A 17,995-nucleotide genomic window follows, 5' to 3' on the forward strand; every position below is an offset into this window, starting at 1 on the left:
GAGCTGCTGAAGACCCTGGGAATAATCTTTTCCCTGTTTTTCAAGCTTGTGCTCTACCTCTGTGAAAGTATGTAATGGGACACAGGCTCATCTAAGCAAAGTTCAGCTGAGGTTTGTAAGACTTTCAAGATGAAGATGAAGTGACTTATTTAATCAGCAAAATGAGAAGTAGAATCATCAACACCTACTTAAAGTAAACATGCCACCCCACAGCAAAGAGCTGTTTTCACTGGAAGTTTAACTTTTTCCTACTACAGTTGCAAAGCCAGAGTGAAACACAGGAGGGTGATGACAGAGCTGGAAGGTTGCACAGTACCTCTCTGTTGAAGTAGCCGCAGCATCTGCGAATGTCACCCATGTTAGCAGAACATTGTTAGCCTTTTCACATATTTGCTTACCCCTTCTGTGGGCTGAAACTGCTGATTTCAAATAAATTCCTCCTCTTCTATTACTCACTTGTTGCTAACACCTGCTTTTTAATTAACATGCTCTTTAAAGCTATTACGCAAAAAGGTAAGGTGACTGGAGACGGTCCCCATCAGGGAAGACTCATGAAGTTCATACAGTAAGTCTGTAGATGATCTCACAGTGTAGCTGCACATTTAAGTCAGATGTTATTGAGTTACATTTTTCCATACTTCAACTGAGGAGACAGCCCTTTGTAGAAGTTACTGAAGTGGCCTAAAATGGACCAGATCCAGTTCTCCCCAAGCTGATCTCCCCCCCAGAGAACAGGCATGAGCCCCCAGAGACCACAGCAGAGGAGCATGCTGCCTGGTCAGTGCTCCGAGACAGGCAACTGCTCATGGTGGATGGAGACTGGTAAGGAGAACAAAGAGGACATGGGGTATCAACAGCCCCAAAGTGGACCAGTGAAGACATTGGCATTTTTCTCCTAATGCACCAGCTTCCTCTGTAACACTGTTCTGCTCTGTGGATCGGAAGCTAAGGATGTAAAGCTCTGCCTTGTCTGCTTAAGAGTGTAAGTTTTAGGAAGGTTTGTTTTATTGTATAATGGACACAAGATCCAGCACAATCTAGCCTTTACTGTCCCAGATGCTACAAATTACATATATTAATACAGTAACGGTTTTTAAAGTCAGAAGGAATTAGTAGGATATTAGCACCTTGCCTACTTTCTTCAAATAAAATGTCAGAGTGACCACTGGATGAAGACAGTATCTCTTGCTTGAGTAAGGATCATGTCTTTTGAAGAGCAGTCTTGATTTAAAAGATTCAAGTAATAAAGAATCTATGTTACTCCTAGCTAAGTTGTTCCCCTGGTTAATTACCCCTCGCTGCTAGATAATTGTGCTTTATTTCCAGCACTAATTTATCTGCTTCCACTTTGAAGCACAGGGTCCTGCTATGTGTCTGTCTGCCAAATTAGAGAGGCCTCTACCATCACAGGTCATCTCCTCAAGGACGTACTAACAGACTGTGATCGGGTCCCTTCTTAGTCTTCTCCTCCATGCACTAAATGGATTGACATTCTTTAGTCTTTCACTTGAGTGCAAGTTTTCCATGCCATGAATTGTTTTTTAGGTCCTTCCTTAACCCTGTCCAGTATTTCAATACGACGTGCAAAGCATGGGCATCAGAATTGTGCACAAAGCTGAAAGTGGGTAAAAATCTCTCTAATAAACTCTTCCTGCTCTTCCATGTTCCTCTGCAGCCTGTAGTTCACAATAATACATTTGAGTATTAGCAGTGTAGTTATTCCATGAAATTGTATCACCCTTTTTGCAGAAAGCCATCATCATTTGACTGACTAACCAAAGAATGTTAGCTCTTAGGGGGGTTGATAATGATTTCCTCTAGCGTTATATGCAGCAGTAGTAACACCTCTCTATTTCTTCTCACTATTCCCCTGCTTATTCTCCTAAGAACCAGGTTTGCTCTCCTACTCTAGTCAATTGGTTATCTATCATTACCCTCAAGTAATTTATGGCATTAAGACCAACACAGCAGCCCTGAGGCACATGGAAATGGTTGTCTGATCACTGAAAGACCAAAATACAGCTATATATAATAGCGAGGCCCAAACTTCAGCTGAAATGTAAACTCTCACTGCTACACTGGCCTTTGGTCTGTAATGGACAATAAATCAATTAAAAAACATTACAAAGTCCTAACTGCCAAAAATAAACCTAAAAAAAAAAAGCAGCACTTTTTTTTTTTTTTTAATTTGCCTTCTTATTCAGTACTTATGCATAAAAACAAGGTCCTGTGAAGAAACTACCAGCATCCACTGGCTATCACTGGAAAGATGGATGCTCACACCATACCGCATTGGTACCTTCTCCAGTGGCCACATGTGAAAAGGGATTGCTGAGGTCTTTTTAGCTGTTTGCGTAAATGATAAACTAATTCACATATTGTCCGTGATCTGTCTGATCAGGTTTATGAGGATGCTGACAGGTAATGAAAACTTACTCAAACAGCACTAGTGTTGACAGATGGAAAAAACCCTCCTCTGGATCACGCTTAACGCCCTCACTTGACTTCAGAGAGAGAAAACTGTATCAAGAATTTTAATGCCTTATTTTGCTTCTTTTGCAATTTGACTTAAAAACAAATTCACAAAAACCCAGCCACGTGGAATTTAAATTCTGCGGAAGTCTCACCAACCAGTAATTACTACTGCAGTGTTAAAATTTTAAAAGAAAACAAACCCAAATCCGAACAAAACATTTTTCAATTAATTTTCTTCCTCTGATTTCTCTCCACATTGCATCACCTCCCAATTACTGTGATTTTGCTGAGTGTGCCAGTTTCTTAAAGACACAGCTATAAAATGTATGGACTAATTGTTGAGCAGAACTGAAGAGCTATTAAAACTGCAATAGTACAGCACTTCCAATGGTAGTCTATTATTTCTACATGATTGGTTTTGTACAGTCCAACTCATGCAGTGAAACTCTTAGATAAATTAACTCCTTCGTTTTGACATAAACATCAAAGGGAGAATTAAAGGAGAATGAACATTATTTTCTGCTGCTATTTTAGACATATTGTTCATAACACCCATGCATGTTCCTGGAAAGTTACAAATTATTTAAATTGAGAAAGCCATTTGCTGTTTTATCAAGTCTGTAATACATAAAATTTGGCTCCAGAATTATCTCATTTTCCCATTTCATGTTTCCCTGTCATCTACATGGTAAAGCATGTTTACAGAACTTTTAACTATAATATACAATTCAGTCATTTCTAAACAGCTCTATAAGAGTAAGTCTGAAATGTACACATTTTAAAGATTACTTAGTGAACATCAAACCCTTTCCCAGCTGTTTTAAATTTTGAATTTCCCAATAAATGAATAACATACTAAAAAAGCAAACAAGATCTGACATTATTTAGTCTAAGTTTCTAAAATGGCATAACATCTGTAGCTAAAAACAATTTTGAATAACTATATTTAACTAGAGCAGTATTCTATTATTCATAGCTCATTTTCCTTACAGACTAGGGGACTTAATGTGGTGTTCAAACATTTCAAACATTTCTTTTAATTGTTTAGTCCTTCCAAGAGCCAAACTGCAGCAAAAAGTGTGGGGAGGGGAATCTTCACTCATATCTTTTATATATATTCATGTGACCAACCCATGATCTCAATTAAGTGCCACAACTGTTCATTAACACACATCACAGCCCCCCAGTCAGCACTGTGAGCTTTGAAACCATGCCAGAAGCAGGGGCTCAACAAATGGCACTTTGACCTTTTCACTACTAACTTCAATCTTTATTAAAATCTCTAAGACGTCAGCTCTGTCTCCCTCTTTCACCATCTTTTATCTGCTCCCGAAATACCTAATATTCATTCATGAAACGGAAAAGTTTGCTACATTCTTACGTAATGATAGATTCTCCTTTCACTTGCAATCGGCTTGTGAAATGCCTTTGATTAAAAAAAAGAATGAAACGTCCCCTCCCCCTGCCAAACAACTCTAAATTCAGATTGCTTACTCAGTTCCAGGGAAAGCAAGCATGCCTAATATTAAAAAATCTCACAGCATCCAGGCAAGTTTAGCTCCATTTTATGTTCCTCCTCCTAAATTCTAACTTTGCAACACACAAAATGCTCACCCTGCTCTTTGCTTGCTTTTTTAATTTCACGTTTGCATCTTCACATCTTCAGCCTGAGCATTTGTGGGGGGATAGAGACTGATTTTTGCCCAGCAGGGTTTCCATTCCCTACAATAGAGTCACCAAAACCCATAGTCCCATGGAGAAAAATGTAACTGAAGACAAATAGAGGCTTTGATCATTTTTATGGTGCTCAAACATAGATTGGGGGGCAGAGGAATCATGCCTTTTTTTTTTTTGCCTGGCAGTAATTAATTAATTACACATTAAGTAAAAAAAAAAAAAAAATCAGAAAAAGTTCACATGAGTAATTTATGTGTTTTCATTCTTTGCAAACCTTCTGGCACACCCTATATGCTTCATTTCTTGCTTTAAATAAGTAAGTACTGGAAAATATGCATAGTATTTGGAACCAAGGGGGAATGACATATTGATTTGAAGTTTGCTTTGTGTAAGTTTGTGTTTTCCAGATTTGAAATGAAACTTCAAGGAAACCTAAAACTCGCCTGCAACCTTTAATTTATACCCCCCTTCACCCATGGATTATCTAGAAGGTATAAGCTATTCATTTAAGCGGCACAGTGACGTATCATCATTAGGTGGCTTAGTTGCCTGGGATACTACTATCAGCCTGACCAGTAGGGAACCTGGGAAGCGTGAGCTCGGAAGAAGGGAAAAGTAAACAAAGTAATGAGTAACAGTTACAGCTCCTTAAAATGTGTACATTAACCTCGGTATTGGGAAACTATTTGCTTTTCAGAGGCAGCACCCTCCGACTGAAATAATGACAAATATTTTGGAAATGCCAGCCGAAGCCAAAATGAAATTACTCAAGTGCACTCTGGGAGAACAAAGCTTTTTAGTATATCTTCAAATGAACTCAGGTAAGTTTACAAATGGCCTATACCTAAAAGACCATTAACTAAAATTACATTTGTTTTTATTGAAAGACAGCCTCAAGTGCTGACATGTAATATATGACATGTGATACATAATAATACTCTTAAACCAGTTCTGACATAATATCTCCCAGGGCATAATAACCACAAATGACTGCTTTAGTTAAGAACTAGCCAGAAGCAAAATAGATCCATGTAAAAGTAGCTTTAACCATAAATACCTCAACAATATTTTATGTCACTTTGTAAAAAAGTTAAAGGAGTCCCATAATAATTAACAACAAAAACTTCATGTTCTTTACTATTGTATGGTGGTTGTGAAAGGTTATTTCATAGTCCCACAGCTGCCAATGCTGTAAATTATGCAGGCACCAAGAAGCATTAAGGAGAAATAATAGCAATTTAAGCTAAGGCTGACGTAATTCATGATAAACAGTCATTGGAAAATATTACAATGTTGTCTTTTTTGAGTGCGTTTAATCAGAAGAATGTGACCATATTCTGACATAAACCACTTCTCTTTTCCATTGTATGGGCACGGGAATGGGGGCCCTTCCCTGGCTGCAAAGGTCCCCCCTGCTCCCAGCCACCGCTGAGCCCTGACACCTTGGGGACACTGCTCGTGAGGCTTGGGATGCCGGTGGACCAAAAGCTCTCCCAAGACAAAACTCTAGAGTCTGGGCAGGCCCGGTGGTCCAAGGGAGGCACCAAAACCAGGGGAACATTCACATGAAGGTGCTCTAATGAGGGCGAGGGCCGGGGGGGAGATGGTTCCAGAAATGAGAACATATATGATGGACATGCTCACACCCATGATGAACACAGCTTGGCGTACTTTTCGCTATAACAACAAAAAATGATTTTGATAGCTGAATAATAAAACTAGCCATCAAGTAGAAATCTTATCGAGGGGAATTAGTCATTTCTATCTACAGTCATTTAGCGAATGGACACCAATAAAACAGACGCATGTGTAATAGATGACAAAACCCATGTGATAAGTTACATTTATCAGGCACAGCAGAACAGTTCACTCGCTAACTCTTCGTTTGCTGGAACTACACGTTAATTCTCTGCTAAACTCTGGCCGATAAAACATGTAAAGCCCACACCACCATCACATAGTCATGATTCAATTAAGAGTTACAAAGGAGAAGTTAAAAGCACCAGACTGGAAGTGGGCACATCCACTCTGCCATGGGTGCTTGCAGGAGGGAGGGTATCTCACCTCCCATCCCGTTGAGAGTCCCAAAGCCCAGGCTGTCCCAGCAGGGAGGCCATAGTGGCCACCCAACGGTTCACAGCCCTGATGCTTCCTCAAGCAGCCGGGTCACGGCCACGCACAGCCCAGAAGCACCATGGGCCTGTGGCACCGCGCGCTCAGCGTAAGCCCTTCTCTCTCCTGGACTGCTACCGAAGGGCACCCAAAGAAGCAAGAAGCCATACCAATTTCCCAAGTGCGCTCACCACGGGACCTGTGCTCTTGCAGTGGTGCTGGCCAGCCACTGCAGGCTTCTTGGGCAGCTATCCCACTACTCTGCGCAGGACAGACAGCCACCACCAGCCCTGGCTAAGAACTGATGCCAAGGGGCTGGAAGAAATGGGCAGAAGAAGCTTTTGAGGCAGCACCTGCCCCTCCATTCAGCATCTGCTGCCTTCCTGAGGGCAGCCGGAACACGCAACCTGAATAAAATCAGCAATTCTGTAGATGTTCTCCATAAAGGGGTTTTGATTATAAAGTGAAAAATAATCTATCTTAATATTAATCCTGGTTACACCTATGGTGGCTAGTGCAAATGTACCAAAAAAAAAAAAAAAAAAAAAAAAAGAAGAAGTTAAGAGTATCTGTTTCTACTGAAGTTCTCACAGACAGGAAGGTATTTTATCTTACTTTACCACACATTACTTATGTTCACTTAACAGCTTGCTGTTAACATTGGGTGAGATTCTGCCTTTGGTTAACTGGTGAAAATCCAGACTAACAGCCACTGAAGTGGATCGAGTTATTTTGGATTTACGCCACTAAGTGAGACAGAACGTGACCCCTTATCAGTGCCTTTTTGCTTTGAGTATACAAATATTTTATGCATTTCAATGAGTGACAGAATGCAAAACTTGCAAATATTTATTTTTAGATGTATGGGGAAAAAGCAATTAGAGCTAAAAATGTTAAGAATGAAGAAATCACTTAACAGAAGCAATTATGTTGGGCACATAAACAGCTCTGCCTTCAGACGTTTTATTCAAATGCTGCAGAGCACACTAGAAAGTATCAATTGTTTAAAAAAACTGCAAGTATTTTTTCACAACTGAAAAATCAATCATTACAAACAACATCTGGGGATCATTAATATCTTACTCTACAGTTGAATTAACAAAATAAGAAAGAAGTCTGACCAGAAACCAGAACATTTCCAGATTTGCTTTTTCATGCTAAAAGCTTATGTTTGCAGAGGTGGGGTGGGAAGGAAGAGGAAATGTACATTTATCTATATTGTATATAGCACTATTATGCATTAATCATTACTTCCCCTCCAGCTATGTCCTGTTTTTGTTTTGAGAGAGTTAAAATTTGAAATATTTAGCTAAGCCACCCTGCCCAGGACTTTGGAAAAAATTTGCATATTTTTCAGACTGTTGGAGATGCCACTGTAAAGCTCCATCTAAGGAGGTCCCAGTACCCACACTAATAAAAAGCCTCCATACTCTTCCTATCACATGTTGAAATGCTTAAATGTTATAGTCTTAGCAGAGGAGCACTAACACCAATCCCACTCTAACATCACATTTGTGTTAGAACAAAGAAGCCTGAAGCATCTATCTGGAAACTTCAGGGTTTTTCTGAATTTCACTGATACAAACTACCCTGCAGGTAGCCAAAATAGTCAACAGCAATAATGCCGATACTTTATGTCAGCTGAAAAACATTTAAAAAAACATCCTTTCAGGCCTAAGTACAATTTTTGTACTAGAGCTGGTTGAAAAAGAAAAGCCAACTTTGACTCACACAAATAAAGAAAGTCACCAACAGGAAAACTGTATTTCATTTAGACTGGAAACATTCTTTCTTTTTTTTTTTCTCTCATTCGCTGCCAAGGTTTTGTTTTGTTATGTTTTTCCCCTAAACAACTGATTTTATCTGTGAGTCACAAACTTCTGTAAACTGAGATGTATAACAAAAGCAAAGACCAAATTTCAGCTATACCAGGAGTTACGGTACCACTCTATATCCTGAAGGCATCAGCTTGCTTTCATCCTACACATTTTTTCTGGCACATGACCTAACCCTAAAGAGTCCCTTCTTCTTCATAGCACTGTCCTGCCACAGCTTCCCTGGTCAATGACAAGAAGGAAGGTAAGCCCTTCTGAAATCGCTGGCTTAGAAACCCCAGTGGCTGGGAGGACAGGTAAATCATCCCTCACTCCCAGCTACTCCCTGCCAGCCCTGGAAGTGAGGGAATCTGCTTTCTGCATTGTTCCACAGGGAGGTCTGACTTGTTGAAGGTTTTGAGTTTGGTTTTGTTTTTCATGTCCATGATTCTTTCCAATGCAAGCAATATATCACTAAGTTTTTTTTGGGGGGGGAGGGGGAAGAAGGGAAGTGGGGACTGCGCATTTTTTTCAATGAGCAGTTTCCCAATGCATTGCTCATTATGGTAAAATGAAGAAGTTTAATTTTTCAGATATTAATACCACAGCAGGATGTAGTTCTTTCACTTTTGGTATGAAATGTTTTATAAAAAATTGGCCTTTACACGCAGAAATAAAACCTATAACCTTCTTTTGGGGGTGAACAAGTGTTTACAGTACCCCAGGGACCAAACAGCTTGTTTAACGGCATATTGGACCTAGCATGCTATAAAAATAATCCAGAATGATTTAGAATTTACCAAATATATTTAAAAAATTTAGAAGAAATAAGGTATTCAGTTTTCTCTCACAGTCCTGTTTACAGAAAAAGCAACCCCACGCTCACAAAATGAAAGCGAGCCTTCTGGTTCATCTTTAGCAGGCAGGATTTATAATATTTATCCAGCAAAACACCATGACAAATCTTTCTGTGCGAGATTTTCACCTGGCGAAGCCCTGCGAGTCCCCAGGCCTGGAGAAGGTGGAGGACATGTTGATAGGCACATCTGTGCGCTCCCTTGCGGTAGGGGCCGGCATGCTTTTGGCAACACAGCCCACAACCGGATTGCGGAAGGATCCACACTCGTCGATGCTCCCTGGAAGTCAGTCCATGCTGTGGACCAGGCACGAGTCTGGGAGAAGTTTGAGTCACCTTCTTCAGACAAGAAAACACAGAGGCCGTGTGTTGCTCTAGCAACAACTGCACGCTGATTTCTGCCCAGGGATCATCCTCAGATACACCTTCTGGACACTGCACAGGCAGCTTTGCCTCCACTAGGTCTCTTTGGTCTATAATGAAAACTATTAGGACCCCTATTTTTTCATTCCTTCTCTCTTGCAGCATATACGAACACACAGCAAATGCCAGTAAATTATATGCATTCGCAAAAGTTATTGAGTAACAGTAACCCCAGAGGCTGATAAATGAAAAAGATTTTGAAAAATGTCTTTACCAATGTTCCTGAGTTGAAGAAAAATGAATTGTTCAGCTGGCACATATTATTTTTATTTTAAGGGAGCAGGGGAATGAGGAAATAGGGTTTTGGTTTTTTCCACATGCCAATTAATAGGAGTAGTTAGATAAGGAATGCATCGGTAAAATTTACTCTGCAAGAGAAATAAAACAAGGCCATGAGGCCATGATGAGAACTGATCCTGTTTGCTCACCATGCTGTGTCCAACCCGTCCTTCCCTCATACAGGCACACACAGCCCGTGGGGCTGCAGCAGGGACTCCGCTGCCACCGCTGCTCAAGTCCAACCTGAGGTGTCCCCGTGCCCCTCGCTCAGTGCCACCTGCAAGCCTACACAGGCTGGGGGGAGCCTTTGCGCTTCAGTTGGACCGTGGACAACTCTGCTCCAGCCTCTTGTGCAGGTTCAAAATCTCAGATTTCTTGTTCCTAGCCAGCAACACCAGCATTTCATTATCCACCTGGACTATTTCATGCTGGTGAGGACCTCTAATTGCTCTTACTTCAGGAGGGCAAGAGGTATACAGTCTGACTGTGGTCATATCCATGAGCTTTAGCTATTAAGACATCCAAGCACGGCTTATGTCTTCTGCTTTCTGAACAGCAGCAAGCTTTTAAGCCTATTTGCATTCTGGAGGGGAACCCTCCAAGGCAGTTAGATTAACTAATCAGTAGTTATATCAACAAGAATGGGAGCAGGAGGCTTCCCACTCACAGCAGTCTTTCCTCTGTAAATGGAGAGCGAGTCCTTCCCTGGCAGGCTACAAAGCAATAGATGCAAATGTTTGAGCCTTCCAGCTGCCAAGCCGATTTCTCAGCAGCCTGCTTCTCCAGTGGCCTCCTTGACGGGAGTTGTGGCACACTGAACCATGTTAAAGGAGAAGCAGAAAAGGGACTCTGCAAGAAAACCGATCCTGAATATTCCTGCCCAAACCGTTTGGACACGTGCCACACAGCAGTGCACAGGCAGGACCAAGGCAGACACCGGTAGCTGCAGTGTCAGCAGCAGGTATTGGCCTTCGTAGCCCACACTGGAGCCGGTGGGGAAGCTTACTGCAGCCTAACCCCTACAGCAGCTCTACGGAAATACAGAGGCCATCCACATGGGACTGCCCAAAGCATCAAAGCATCTCTTCCAGCCATGGCTGTGGGAGCTCACAGACGGCATCTACATACCTCTTCTACTTAAAAAAGTCCCACACCAAAAAGCCATAATTTATTGTCAACAAAACTTAGCTTTTCTTCCTCATTTCCTGCTTTACTTTTGTTAAACACTACAGAATGGGGAAAAAAGGGGGGAGTATGAGGAGTCGTCAGAGCTGAACAAAATGTTTTTGTTATAAATATAGTATAATAAAAGTAGAGAGAATACTTCCTAGAAAAACATTTCTATTAAAACTGCCTAACAAGGACAACAGCTTACACGCTGTGGTGAATGGGGCTCTTTGTAAAGGTGTTTCTGGTGTCTCACTTGTGACATGCTCTATCTGTTGCACAGTCCTCCAACGCACAGAGAACATGCAACACCTTCCCCAACAGCAACGTTTCTGAAGACGACCTGGCATCTGTATTAGAAGCTGGTGCTTCCCACATAAAGACATTAGTAGACCGTATCTCCAAAATTTTGTACTCACTTTAGAGTTTGGAGAATTTCGGGTGATGGGGAAATACACATGTTCTTATCTTGTTCCTTCTGCACACTTCTTTCATTTGCAAGGTAAGAAATAGCCAAGCCCTTCAAATTAAATGTGTCTGGATCTCCTTATAGACACCTTTTAAGAATTTTAGTCACATTTCTGTAATCTGGTCTCCCCTCAGATTTGGCTGATAAATACCAGTGCCTTAGAGTAATCCAGTTATCTACTGTACCACCCTGCCTGTGTTTAGCTTTAGCAGTCATCGCTTTCCACATGTGACATCAATCTACACGATATCAATGTAAACTGTTTGTATAACGAAGTGTTGTGCATTTTATTGTCCTGCCAGCAAAGAAAAGGATAAAACAGCACTTTGCCTGTTGCCTTCAACAAAGGTAGTATAATCGACACCATATATTTTGCAATACAGAAACAGAATCGTACATTGGCCAGCTCTTTCTTCCTAACATAGCAGGGCTTGCAAATTTTACCACATCATTATTTTCATAAGAAATACTTTTAAAGAGTAGTATTTTTTTGTTTTTGTAGGCATTTTAGAAAAATCTGCTTCTTAAACCAAACTAAATTTTAAATACACATTATTTAATTCTATGGCTAAGATTTCTGTGACTCTGGTTTGATAATGAGATAATTGCCTCACAAAGGTCAAAAGAATGGCACAGTTAGCTTTCAGAGACTGAACAAAGCACTTGCTATGGTTCACTAAGCGGAGTTTCTGCATCACTCCACATCTCTGATTCATCTATTACTAATATTCCATGATACACTTACATTATGGATCCAACTATTTCAACAAACCTGTAATCAAGGAATGACCCTGAATAAAATACTCCACAGAAAGCAGATGGTACGCTCATCAAATGCCTTCAAGCCTAAAATAACCTTTCCCATATAAGAAGGATAGTCAATTAAAACTGAATTTCATATTCTGAGACGGAGCTCAGAGTAAATAAAAATCAACACGATACTATTGTGTTATTGGAACCAACTTCCAGGGCATTTCATTCATTTTTTCACCACCCGCACCCCCTAAGAGCAACCAACACTTTTATTCATAGTTCATTCAAAGCCTGTAATGTTTTGCGTGAGTGTGAGCGGACTTGACAGTTTGGGCCCGATCCTGCAAAAGCTTGACATCTCAAAATTAGAACTATTCACAGCAGTAATGTGCTCCAGTGACGATACCACGTGAGAAAGGATCTCTCCTGCCTGTTGGGAGCTGACAGGTGCAGCAGCAGAGGAGCAGTCCTGCACTACCTCACCAAATGCCCCAATGCCACCAGTTGGGTTGGTGTTTCTCTGCCAACACAACCAGGCCTGGACTGGGTGCCAAGCTCAAGGACAGCACGTTGGATTTAAGAAAAAGGAGGAGGTAATTCTCCCATCACAGGCATCATTGAACTCATTAAACACATAATCAGAAGTTCTCTCTTTAAGAGACCACATGAGTTTTCTTGCTCATGTAGAGGTCTCGCATAGCAAAGGTGTACCCACCACTTTGCTAGCATTAGCCACAGCGCTCACATCTGGTCAAAGGGGTAATAAAACTTAATTCTCACAGCGTAGGTATACGGTTAAAGAAATTACCCTGGACCCATTGCTGGAGTTACCCTGGGTGTGTACACAACATGCATTCTGCCACATATTCACCAGCACATCCGCTGCCCTTGGGTTGATCTGACACACAAAAAAAAGGTGTGAAATCACTTGACAGCTATCAGGAGCCAAATCTTGCAGCCCTCCCTACCAGCTGTAAGGGGCTGCATAGTCCTCTGGAGCTGCAGAGTACTCTGTACACCCTTTGAATTAAGAGGTCACCTCCTAGAATTGCCTCTGCACTTCTAAAATCAAGCTCCTAGCACTGGCAAAGCCCCCACTGAAAAAGCCCACATTCCAGGAAGGGCAGAAACACACCAGCTATAGCTGACATTTGTTCAGGGCCCTGGGAGCACATGCACAGTTGAAAGGTGCTCTGCAACAGCAATAGGATGCGCAGGGAGTCTCCCCTATTTTGCATTTGTTAGCATATTGCACCAACAATGACTTTAAAAAAAAACAAGTAGCTTTGTAAAGCTTCTGGAAAGACACAGGCTAAGGCGAATGGTTAAGGTAGATAAGTTTCAAATAGAGACAAGGGATCCTTTCACTCATACCAAGCAACTGTGCTACACACTCTACCCATGTAACATTATCTTGGACTGTGCTAAACTCAAGTTGCAATACTGAGATCACTAGCTGCTAGAAGTCTTCAGTCTCACAGAGGAAAGAGCACATTTGGTACTTAACATTTCAAACATAAACAGCATTGGTTCACTTCAAAGGAATTACATCTTCCCCTTGGAAATCAGTGGACACTTGAAGAGAAATGTCTTTACTTGTGTGAAAAAGAAAATAGCTGTAATGTGACTTACCAAACTCATCACATATACTTTCATTTTCTATTAGAGTAGGATGATCAAATGTATCCCGACAGTAGAAGATTTGGGGGTTCTTGCTTGTTACTGCAATGCCTCCCAGCGCTAAAACAAACTGGTCTGTTAGTATTGAAGAAGGCTTGTCCTGAATGCGTTTTAACATGGAACGATATCGACAGTACTGTGGGTAGCTGAGAATTAGCAGGTTTGAATCTTCATCATCCTCACCTGCAAGAAAAAAAGAAAAAAAAATACTCTTAGTATGTCAGAAAAAATAAAAACAAGGGCTGTAACTCAAGCATCTCAGAAAACCTATGGCCCACTGGTTCAGTCTTTTCTCAAAACCTATCTTTTATAGCACAGTGGTTTTCAAAAGAAAGGTTAAAACCAGAAGTTTTTAAAAAGTTTATTGAAACAGCTTCTTTTTCTGTCTGTTTAGTTCTCCCATGCTCATCCACAAGGACTCTCTACCTGGATGAGTAAGAAAACACCACTCTGCAGAAGTTGGCCAACGGCCTGAATCAAAGTGCTCTCCACGCTTTGCCAACTTGGCTGCTGTGATAGAAATATTATCCGTCATTTTTACTCAGTTCCCTATACAGCCTTACTGAACTCATGTTTACAACAGCTAACGTCTTTTAAAAATAATAATATACAAGCCCCAGAGCATACAGCTATTAATTCTCCTTTGAAGTATCGGATACTGGCAACTACCAAAGGACCTCTGGACCAGGGAGGTGGGCTGAGCTGCCCTGGTCATTGATGCTAAGCTACCCCAACAGGTGGAAATAACTTTCCTTGCATTAACTGCAAATTGCAGCAGGACTCAATAAAACACCTACAGAGCACAATAAGCAAATTTCCAAACAGCTCATACTGTTGAAATGTGGGCTTAAAATACAAAGCAATCAAGAGCTCAGACCTTTACATTTCCCCAGATTTTAGATTATATTAAGCATAAAGGCAGCAGATTTTGAAATATCACAATCAAGTTTCATCATATGATAACCAGCAGGAAACCTAACAGCAAAAAAAGCCAACGCGAGATGCAAACATGAGAAATTATTCATTTGCAGGTATGCAGGCAGTACTTAACAGCACTTCTTATGCTCGTGTATCTCCTCAGGTGGGGTAACTGAACATGGCTTTCCATGCATGCCAATGAAGACAAAGCAAGAGCGTGCAGTTTATGTTTTCTGCTGTACTCTGATTACTAACTCAGCTATTTCTTCTGTCAGAGACAAAAGGCCTACTATTTAATCCCATTACCAATACTGAAATCATCTTTTTTACCCTTAAAGTAAAAATCACTTCAGATATTGAAAGAAACGTCAGATCAGTTCTCCCCAACTAAATATGATGGCACAACTCATCTTGACTTGCGTGAAGCAACGGAAATGTTGACACATAAAAGGCTAAATTTTAAGAAGTCTCTGAAAGCAGATATATCACCTAGAATGTCATCGCTGCAGACAAATGCAATGCTGCAAGAAAAAAATCAACACGGCAGACGGACTTGGAAAATACCGTTTTTACAAGCACAGCTCCTGAAAACTATCACTTTTAAAAACTCAGAACCTTCACCACTACCGTGATGTAGGTGGGGACATCAAACAATCTGTGTAAAAAAGTAAGAGTAATAAATTTTGATAAAGAGCATTTACATTACTTTTCTAAGAACATAAAATTTATGGCCCTGAAACCTCTTTTGGTCAATCAGGATGTGGTCATGCTTTTCTTTGTTTTGAACAAGCATCCCATAAGCCTACACAACAGGCCGATTGAGCCAATTGCTCCTGGGAATAAAGTGCTCTCTTCTTTATTAGGAAACTCTAAAAATCAGACCAGGAAAACTGTTCTAGGAATTAATAAGCACATGATTCATCCTTTAGCTCCTTCAAGAGTTTCATATACGCCTGCCTGACAGTTATCACCACTTTATACCTTTGTGTAGATAGTCATGAGCTGAATCTGTTGATCTGACAGCACTTTTCTTACGCCAGGATGTGGTCAGCTTTTTAAACAGGGTGTATATAAATGTATGTCCCATGTGCCTTTGTAGTACACCATTAGTTTCTAGACAAATGTGCTGTAAGTCTCTGTGCAGAATTATACAAACTTTCTACCCCTGACAACTGACAACTTAACTCAAACCCCTGGCATAAATTAAAATCAAGTCATTTTTTACAGGATCACTTTTATACATGCTTGTGCAACTCCAATGAGTACTTTACGATGCATTTGTTTCTTTTCTTTACTCACTCCAGGTTCAATAGATAAATCTAAGAATGAACAAAGGCTGAATAAACTGAAGATTTGTTTAGTGAAAGACAGAGTGTTCCTGGAACAAAGACTTTTTTTCTCAACCACGCCCACACGAGGAAAGAGAAATCAAAGTAGACCAATCCCTAATAAAATGCAAGCCCAAAGAAGAAGTATTTTTCTTCTAGCAAAATCTAAACACATGCCATTTAATGGTAGGCTTAGTGTATATTACTGAATATATTTGATAACTATGATTAGAAAGAGTTTACTCTTAGGAGGAGGAGAGATCAAATCGTGGATCACATTCCAGTAAAATCAAGCAAAACAATGTAGTTTCTAAAAACATTTAACTGAGATCTTAGAAAACTGAGATGCTGTATTTCTGAATCTCATTTTAGCTTCAACATGGTAAAAGATAATACCTACAGTATGCTGTTCGTAAGGCTTAACTGAAATTACGCTAATCCCATGCTTATATCATAATTGTGTGTTTTAATAACCCCCTCCAATGTCAAATTTTCATTTATTTATATATTTCAGGGCTGAAAACAAGAGAAACTGTAATTAGGAGGCAAGGTTCCACCCCTGCCTTCTGAGCTCTGCCTATATATGCATAGATGTAATCCAACAGTTCCCTTTGTGAGGGGTAAAGAGAGCTGGGATTTGGCACAGCCTGGCATTTATGTTGGATTACATGTTCTTCAAGTTGTCTTTGTAAGTAAGAGATGCATGAAATGCCAAACACAATGAATCTATGCAAGAACTGACTTTTCAAATCAGCACAACCATTTTTAATATGTAACGCAAGACAATTAAAAGCCCCAGAAGAAAAAAAAATAAAGCCTGCTAAAAGCACGAATTCCTAACAAATCCATCTAGAGCCAGAACTATTTACAGAAAGAACAGAGAAATACAAAACTAACTCGCTTTTTGTTTGCTTGTTTCGGAAACATCAGCCTATAATGTTATTGCTAACCGCCATAATCTACTCCCAACATCAGTAAGCATTTTCTTCTTTAAAAAGACCTTCACACCAGGATTTTATAGAGCTTGATGGAAAAACTATGCATGTTCCTTCCTGTACCTAATTACCTCAACTGCAAAAGCTGCCAAGTATTTTGCCCTTTAGTTCTTTTAATCGTATTAGTGCAAATGCATTTGGATGCCAACAGAAACAAACATTTAAAGATTTTTGCTTAAAAGATTCCAAATATGTACGAGGCTGGTGCTAGGAAAGCATACTCCACTTCTTCCCAGAAAACACAGAGTTATTTCTGAGGAAGAAATATGAATTTGTGCCTCTTGTAAGACTAAATGTCTAGTTTCGACCCAATTTAAGTAAAATAATGTCGATATGAACTGCTCTCACAATGATTTATGCTACCTTCTGTTACTTTATTACATTAGACATTCCTTTCTCTAAGCTTTATACTTTTCGCCGTGCTCCTAGCAACCACATAAAGGCTGAGCACCAACTTTACGCGTCTGGCACCCTTCCAGGCTCGACTGTTATTGATAATTATATTGAAGTTTCAATTTAATTGCTACTCTGTTGTGACACAGAATATTTTTTGTAATTAGGCATTTCCCATTTTCTGTCCATTCATTTTTTGCATTACTGAAAATGATTTTTGTCCCCCACAAAACATAAGCAGAACAATGACACAGGTAAGAGTATGTACATCTGTTACTATCATTACCAACATGGTAATGTGAAGGGAAGAAAAAAAAAATTTAAAAGGAAAAAAATTTGTGAATATAATTTCTCAGAAGGTAATTTTCTTTTCAGTTTAAGTGCTCTTATTCTTCTTACAGTTACTCAATGATTTCCTGTTCTAATTACAAGACATTATACAGAAAGTCGTTTTTAAAAAGGAAACGTACTAAAGCAGGAGGCTAAATAGCGTCACTCGCTTGCTATGGTTTGAAATTCCAAACTTTTTCATCTTTTTTATCAATTCTCTGCTCTACCTTTGTGCAATATACTCTACCACAAATCTACCATCTCTTCCGAGGCAGTTAGCACAAATGTATACATCAAAGAGGAAAACATACTTGCAGTTAAATTGC

At 40.1% G+C, this 17,995-nt stretch overlaps 1 protein-coding gene across 1 annotated transcript in view; it reads right to left on the bottom strand.

Annotated features, from left to right (window-relative positions):
• Window positions 1–17,995, bottom strand: part of ARID5B (AT rich interactive domain 5B (MRF1-like)) — a 106,309-nt gene that overhangs the window by 57,451 nt on the left and 30,863 nt on the right. Inside the window, exon 2 of the mRNA XM_010287844.1 lies at window positions 13,658–13,888. Within this exon, the coding sequence (XP_010286146.1) occupies window positions 13,658–13,888 (231 nt within the window). The remainder of the gene's footprint in view (window positions 1–13,657; window positions 13,889–17,995) is intronic.

Source organism: Phaethon lepturus, unplaced genomic scaffold (assembly GCF_000687285.1).
Source record: "Phaethon lepturus isolate BGI_N335 unplaced genomic scaffold, ASM68728v1 scaffold32535, whole genome shotgun sequence".
Lineage (NCBI taxonomy): Eukaryota > Metazoa > Chordata > Aves > Phaethontiformes > Phaethontidae > Phaethon > Phaethon lepturus.